General features: G+C 58.8%; 1 protein-coding gene and 1 long non-coding RNA gene across 4 annotated transcripts in view; both read left to right on the top strand.

Moving 5' to 3' along the window:
* Window positions 1-1,386: 1,386 nt before the first annotated feature.
* LOC145713109 (uncharacterized) lies at window positions 1,387-2,532 on the top strand. The gene is made up of 3 exons (XR_014136052.1): window positions 1,387-1,777; window positions 1,899-2,069; window positions 2,424-2,532. It is a non-coding gene; the product is annotated as an uncharacterized LOC145713109 (long non-coding RNA).
* Window positions 2,533-2,542: 10 nt separating this feature from the next.
* The window catches only part of CDRT4 (CMT1A duplicated region transcript 4), a 32,685-nt gene continuing 27,399 nt past the window's right edge, over window positions 2,543-7,828 (top strand). Inside the window, exon 1 of one of the 3 annotated variants that reach the window (XM_060647233.3) lies at window positions 2,543-3,073. In XM_060647233.3, coding sequence (XP_060503216.2) covers window positions 2,857-3,073 — 217 coding nt within the window. In that variant the 5' untranslated portion in view covers window positions 2,543-2,856. The remainder of the gene's footprint in view (window positions 3,074-7,828) is intronic. The other 2 variants (XM_060647234.3, XM_060647235.3) reach the window with 2 other exon arrangements.

Here is a 7,828-nt window from a genome sequence, read left to right as displayed (position 1 = left end):
TAAAAACTTGAAGTTGTTCCCAAACCTTTCTCATTTTCTAAGAAATTCTGTATTGAGTCCATGGCAAGAGTTAACTACCCCAACTGAGGAATTATTTGTTGCGTGGATGAGTGAATGAGTGAGGAGAGAGGGTTGTGAATGACTCCCAGCGCTCTGACCCTGGGGGGTTCCTGGGGCAGACCTTCTTTTCTGAAGGTAGCCACGATCATCCCTCTCGCCTCACGGGCCCTTGCGCAATTTGTCCTTGTCGCTCCTCCGGAAGGTGGGATCTATCGCACGACCCCTGGGAATCTGGGCAAACGCTGTGGCTCCTTTGGCCCACAGAGCCGGGCACACGTGATGCTGCGTTAATTCTAGAAGAAGCCCTTAACTGGCCTTGTGGTTTCCACCCCCTGCTTCTCGTGACGACCCGGCTGGTGAGGAGCCCGAGTCACATGGGGAGGCCTGGAGGAGGAGACCCCACGGAGAGAGAGACAGAGAGACAGAGAGAAAGAGAGAGAGGAAGGGAGAGACTAGGGCGGGTCAAGATGCCAGGCAAGTAATAAAGAAGTTAGTTTTCTTGGAAATGGACCTTCCAGTCCCGCTGCCCTGGCTGATGCCACGTGGGTTGGAGAACCGTCCCGCCGAGTCCTCCTTGGATTCCAGACCCACAAGTGCTCACGTGAAATAAATGTGGTTTGTAGCAGAGCAACGGATCTCTGGAAACCCGCCTTGAAAGGCTAGGCTATGGAGCATGCTGGGCTGTCCCTGGCAGAGCCCCATGACGGAGGGCCAGTGGAGGACATCTGGGGTGCGCTGACGGGGTGACCAAAGCCAGCCGTGGGCGTAAGTCTCGTGTGGCCTCCGTCAGCCACCAGCCATTCTGCACGGGGAGAGAGAGGGCTCCTTAGAGGCACTATTTCACGTTTTAGATGCGCCCAGAACTAGCCTGTCAGAAAAACAGCAAGGGAGCTCTCGGAACACATCTAGGCTCCTATCAAAAGGACTCAGGAACCCGCTCAAAAAGGTCCAGACTGGCCAGAGAAGAGACAATGTGAGCCTTCGTGAGGACAAGAGCCGGGATGGGCCTCGCCCCTCCCGGGAACTCCTCTCCCTGCCATGACACGAGCCTGCCTTGACTGCCCATGAGCCGGAGCCCCGCTCGGACCCTTCCTTTGTCTCTGTCGTTCTCCAAAAGGCTTGCTCTGTCTTCTCGATCCTCCCTTCTCTCCAGACGCCAGATCGGCACATCTTTCCCACCCCGTGACTCCCACAGCGGTGGGGCCATGGCCCCAGCCTCTCCTCGGGCATCATGGAGGCCACTCCAAGCAAGGATGGAGTGCGTTGGGCCTGGCAGTTCGGAGGGGCCGTAGGGCATGCATGCGCAGGGAAGGAAACGAGGTCTAGGCCCGTTCCGTCCTGTCTCCTGGTGAGTCCGGGGAAGACGGCGGGCGTCTTTGTGTGCAAAGGCCAGGAGCAGAGATGGGTTTGGAGTGCGGGGGATGGCCGGTTGACCTACCCCACGGTCTGGCAAGAACCTCCAAAGGAGAAGCCTTTAAAGCTTTTGGCAACTTGAAGGGGTTGAGTTGCTGGTAAGCCCAATGCCGCAGGTGACCTGGACTGGAGCCCGGATGGGAGCCAGATCTATTTTCCTCCCACAGGACCTGCCTGGCCTTTGTCGGCTGTAGGGAGGTGCATTTCCCCCTCCTCTGTGGACAGCAAATTCCCCACGAGTCAGCAGGAAGTGCCTCTGGGCTCACCCACCGGCTTCTATTGGCTTGTGAGATGGACGAGCCAAGTGAGTGTGCAAGGCCTCTGTGCCTCCCTGGGGCCCACCAGCCCGGAGACGCCCGCGGGTGTCCCTCAGTGTACCTCACCAGCCCGGTCACTGGCCCTCCTTGTCACCTCCCGACATCCAGGTGCTGAGCATGGGCTCCTTCCCTTCATTCAGTGGAGAATAAACTAAGGCACCTGGGGTCAAGGCTTAAGGCTCTCGGTCCCCTGTGCACGTACCCCGTGCCGGGCACCGTCCTCAAGTTTTCACGCGCTAACCGGCCCAACGTCCGAACTCTGTTGCACGGACCCAACAGGTACGTTCTACCATTTTACTCCCCGCTTCACAAATGCAGAAACCGGGGCGCAGAGAAGTCAGGCGAGCGACCCAAGGACGCACGGTTCCTCGGTAAGATAGCCAAGTCCCGCCTGGCTCCCAGAAGCTGTCCCAGGTTGACACCCGCAATGACCGTGCCTTGTGTCCCAGCCGGCTCTGACTCTCCCCATCCTCTTGGGATCTTGGAGGATCTTTCAGATTTGGGGTCACGGGTGAGGCTAGAAGGTGCGTCCCCAGCCCGCTGCAAACGTGGTCGGGTCGCCGGAGTGGCGGAAGAGGGGCCGATTCCAAACAGCTGCTTGGTGACAACAGTTCTCTCCTCCTGTTCATCCAGAGAGCATTTCGTTTCACAAGAATGCTGTAAGGGGCTGGCCGGAGAGGGCTCCCCGCCCGCGTCAGGTACTGATCAGAAACTCCGGGCTGGGACCAATAACGTGCTGTGTCTTCATAAGCTCTAGATGATTGTTGGCCGTAAGGAAGCTGACCGTTGGTCTCATCCGTCCCTGCACCTGTCCAGGGGTGGCACAGAATAAGTGTGCATTACAAAGAGTGAGATCAATAGCTCGTCTGCTGCTCTGCCGTCAGAGACCTCAAATGAGACCGTGGACATAGAGTGCCTGATTGAAGGCTCAGCACACAGTAGGCCTTCACTAAGGGGGGGCAGGAAGGATTGTCCCGGCACCAAGGTTGGAGGGCTGCGCGCTGGGAGCCGGTGGGGCTCGCCGAGGAGGGAGAGAACCAGGACGGAAGATTCAAGGTTGGGGGGCATGGCGACTGCTGATGTCACAATGCCCCCATTTGCCTGGATGTGTCGGGCTCCTGGACCCCCCGAGGGTGGCAGAGGGGATGGCCGGCAGCAGCGAGAAGATCACCGGGGAAGTGGAATCCAGGACCAGGGGGACATTTGCGGACCAGAAATAAGCACGGGGCAGAAGAAGCACCAAGATACTGGCGGAGGCATGGGGAATCACCGAGACCTGTCAGGTACTGGTCCGGGTGGACCGGCAGGTGTCCCTGATGGGGAGAGTCCAGGGTCCAAGTGAAAGTGCACACCCCCAGCTACCAGGAGGGCACGTCCTTCACAGGAGCCCCCCCGTTTGTTTGCGGGTTCCCGGGGCATCAGGCGGTCGTTTCCTGGAGTGGCCTCAATTCTGGTCCCACGGCCTCCCGGGGACTCTGTCCAACGTACTGATGTCCCAGCCCCACCGCTCAGACCCTGATTCACTTTGCAGAGGGCTCGGGCACGGGTACATTTAAAAAAAATGGTCAGGTGATTCTACTGTGCTTTCAGGGCGACAATTCTACTTAAACAAGAAAACAAAACGCACACACACACACCCCTACACGATCCAGCTATGTCTTCTAATGAGCAGCGGGGGTCGCGTGTCGTGTCCCCCCAGAGATGCTCAGACTCTGGACAGAGCTCAACACCAAGAGAATGTTAAGCTAGGACTGGTAAAGTCATGAAATTCACTATCAGGAATCTATAGGCACCGGGGCGCCTCCGGGGTGGCTCAGCCGGCTGAGCGTCCAACTTCGGCCCAGGTCACGATCTCGTGGTTTGTCCCGCGTCGGGCTCTGTGCTGACAGCTCGGAGCCTGGAGCCTGCTTCGGATTCTGTGTCTCCCTCGCTCTCTGCCCCTCCCCTGCTCACGCTCTGTCTCTCTGTCTCTCACAAATAACTAAGTGTTAAAAAAAAATTAAAAAAAAAAATAAATAAAAGCAACACTCAATAAACCTTATGACCGGTGAAGGCAGCGCGGTGTAGACGGGGTAGCGAGGAGAAAAGGCACCTTCTGCTGGGCCCAGCACCCAGGCAACCACCCCATCGTGGTGCTGCTGGAGGCCACAGCCCCAGAGGCCCCTCCGTGCCGGCCTCTCTGGTTCTACGCTTGATCTGGCTACACTGCGTCCGTCTGAGAAAAGCCGAAAGGCAAGAATATGAGAAGCCAGAGTTCTTGAGTTCAAATTCAGACCCTGCCGCTTGTCTGGGGGAGAGCTGCTGACTGCGTTCAGACAGTTGGTCCCTGCATGCTTGGGACCCGGGGTCACAGCCTCCAGACCCCCTGGCGGGCACTTTTCTCCCTCCGTTTTAGCGGACGTTACTGCAGGGATGCCTCCCCCGTGCTTGACGCCTGGGCTTGTGCAGGGCACAACGGTGGCTTCCTCCCCAGCTGAGCAATGTTCAGGCCCCGCAAAGCCCGGGTCTGCTCTGGGTGTGACAATTGTAGAAGGCTTGCTTTGGTCCCCAGGCTGAGCAGTGGACGGCCCTGGGCTTCCCTCCTTGCTCCCTCTGGTCAAAGCGAGAGCCCCTTGGTGCCATATTGGAATCGGTCAGTGCGTGTCTGTGTCTCCATGTACGTGTGTCTGGGTGTCTGCGTGTCTGAATGTTTATGTGTGCACACGTGCCTGTCTCTGTGTGCACGGCCTGCCCACCCACGCCTCCCGGAGTCCCCGATCGCTGTGCCTTCTGCTTACGTGTCACCCCACGGGCTCCTTCCTGCCCAGAGGTGGTCATGGAGCTGTGAGGACAGACGCCAGGCTGCAGAAACTTGGGGGGGGGGTGAGGAAGAGGGCAACAGTTAGTACAGGCCACTCCCTGGGGAACTGTGGCCGAGAAAAGGAGCAAAACAGAAGTCAGGGAAGCTCGGGGTCAAGGGAAGAATTTGTTAGAGACGGGGAGATGCGGGTTGTTTGGACACAGAAGGGGAGGAGCAGAGGAGAGGGGCAGTCGGGAAATGCTGGCGGGGAGGCAGGCAGTGGGGCTGGATCGGAGAGGCTGAGGAGGGTGGGGCCGGTCCCAGGACTTGTTTCCCAGCCCCGAGGCCATGCGTACCCCCAGCGTCTAGTGCTGTCACCGCCCCCCGGAATGAGCGCTCACCTGCAAAGGGGCGGACGGAGGCCAGCTTTGCCAAGGCAGCTAGCACTCGGTGGGGTGGCGGTAGTGCTCGCGACCCGCGGGTCCATACCCTCAGTTCAGCCTGGCCAAGTCCAGCCAAGTTCACGCCTGGGCTGGGAGCCCGTCTCGGTCTTTGACGGGCTCGGGATCCTCGAGGACACAGATGTGTCAGGCCTCTCACACCTGAAGGCTTGCCTGGCTCCTGGGTCTGAACCTCTGCCTAGGCCCAGCCCCAGCTCCGTAGCCATCCAGTCTCCCTCTCTGTGCCCATCCCCCTCCTTCACCTGCCCCATGCTCACCTCCGTGCTCATCCCCAGGCTCACCTCCATGGTCATCCCCATGCTCACCTCTGTGCTCATCTCTGTGCTCATCCCCAGGCTCATCCCCAGGCTCGTCCCCAGGCTCATCCCCAGGCTCATCCCCAGGCTCATCCCCAGGCTCACCCCCATGCTCATCCCCAAGCTCACCTCCATGCTCATCTCTGTGCTTGTCCCCAGGCTCATCCCCAGGCTCGTCCCCAGGCTCATCCCCAGGCTCATCCCCAGGATCATCCCCAGGCTCGTCCCCAGGCTTGTCCCCAATCTTGTCACCAGGCTCATCCCCAGGCTCATCTCCAGGCTCATCTCCAGGCTCGTCCCCAGGCTCATCCCCAGTCTCATCCCCAGGCTCGTCCCCAGGCTCATCCCCATGCTCATCCCTATGCTCATCCCCAGGCTCATCTTCAGGCTCATCCCCAGGCTCATCCCCATGCTTATCCCCAGGCTCATCCCCAGGCTCATCCCCAGGCTCATCCCCAGGCTCGTCCCCAGGATCGTCCCCATGCTCGTCCCCAGGATCGTCCCCATGCTCGTCCCCATGCTCGTCCCCATGCTCGTCCCCAGGCTCGTCCCCAGGCTCATCCCCAGGATCATCCCCAGGCTCATCCCCAGGCTCGTCCCCATGCTCATCCCCAGGCTCATCCCCAGGCTCGTCCCCATGCTCATCCCCAGGCTCGTCCCCAGGCTCATCCCCAGGCTCATCCCCATGCTCATCCCCAGGCTCGTCCCCAGGCTCGTCCCCAGGCTCGTCCCCAGGCTCATCCCCAGGCTCATCCCCAGGCTTGTCCCCAATCTTGTCACCAGGCTCATCCCCAGGCTCATCTTCAGGCTCATCCCCAGGCTCATCCCCATGCTCATCCCTATGCTCATCCCCAGGCTCATCCCCAGGCTCATCCCTATGCTCATCCCCAGGCTCATCCCCAGGCTCATCCCCAGGCTCATCCCCAGGCTCGTCCCCAGGCTCGTCCCCACCTCCGTCTCCAACTCTGTGCCCATCCGCATTCGTAACCCCAACCCCACGCTCATTCTCGACATCTTCCTGTCTATACAATTCCCACTTTGCCAGAGGACAAAAGAGGTCAGTAACAAGCCCAAAGTTGTACCGCTGGCTAGCCAGATCCAGCACTCGAACCTGACACCATTGGACACCAATGGTCAGGCTCTGAACTCCCACGCCACACTCCGGCATGGCATCGGTCCCCGGGTCCCCGGCCTCTGGCCCTTGTATGACCTCTGACCAGATTGCCCGCTTGACCTCCTGACATCACTTTGCCGGCTCCTGACTTGGTCCCGATCGGTTCAAACTTCAGCCAGCCTGTGCGTCTCAGCTCAGTTGTACCAGCTACTGGCCCCTGGCCGGACCCTTAGCCCTGTTGCCACCCCAGGACCTCATGGGGCTTCCCCACTCCCAGGTTTCCCCAGGCCACCACAACTCTGACGACAGGACGGACAGGCAGGTCGGAAGACAGGCTCAGAGGAGGGTGTCACGGAGGAGGTATTTCGGGTTGGAACGGGTCCGTTCACGTCCACGGCCTCCAGTCAATGGCGTGGTGGGTTCTCCACTGCAGAGAGATCTTAAGATGGGGAGGAGAACCCACGGCTCCACAGAGGGTGGGGCTTGTGGAACGTGCCAGGGCATCAGCGGGGAAAGAATGATTTTGTTCCGGTTTCAGATGCTTGCTTTTGGCCGGAGGGAGACAGGGGCCAATTGGCTAATTATAGCCTGAAAGTCACTGGCTGATGGCCAGATCTCTTTTGATAGGTGCGGGCCACCGGCACTCTGTTCTGCTAATTTCGCTGCTATTTCACTCACCTTCCCAAAGACCCAACCCTCCCCCACCCATGGCCGCTGGTTTTTCCAATACACTCGATCGTCTGTATCTTCTTCTGCCTCACCCCTGGGTCTGAGTCTCCTCACCGAGGCTAAAGAGAATCTTTCACGCAGGCGCACACCCCCCCCCCCACGTCCACCCCACCCCTCCTTTTGGCAGCTTTTGTTCCATTTCTCCCCACCCCCACCCCCACTCCCTTCCCCCGCCATCCTGAGATCTTAATTTTATTTCCTTATCCTTTATTATTATTATTTTTGAGAGACAGAAAGTGCAAGTCGGGGAAGGGCAGGGAGAATGTCAAGCAGGCTCCACACTGTCAGTGCGAGTCTGACGCGGGGCTCGAACCCACAAACCGTGAGATCATGACCCGAGTCAAAGTCAGACGCTTAACCGACTGAGCCTCCCAGGTGCCCCTGATATTGTCTTTTGTGACGAGCCTCTTCAAGTCTGTATTAATTTTCTATTTTTGAAAAGATTTTATTATTATTTTTTTAATGTTTATTTTTGAGGGAGAGAGAAAGCGAGAGAGAGAGAGCATGAGTGGGGGAGAAGCAGAGAGAGAGGGGGGAACACAGAATCCAAACCAGGCACCAGGCTCTGAGCTGTCAGCACAGAGCCTGACTTGGGGCTCGAACCCACAAACCGTGAGATCATGACCAGACCCAAAGTCAGACGCTTAGCCAACTGAGTC

The sequence above is a fragment of the Panthera onca genome, chromosome E1 (assembly GCF_046562875.1).
Source record: "Panthera onca isolate mPanOnc1 chromosome E1, mPanOnc1 haplotype 2, whole genome shotgun sequence".
NCBI classification, from domain to species: Eukaryota; Metazoa; Chordata; class Mammalia; order Carnivora; family Felidae; genus Panthera; species Panthera onca.
The sequence above is the reverse complement of the archived record's forward strand: the minus strand, read 5'-3'. Positions and strand labels throughout refer to the sequence as shown.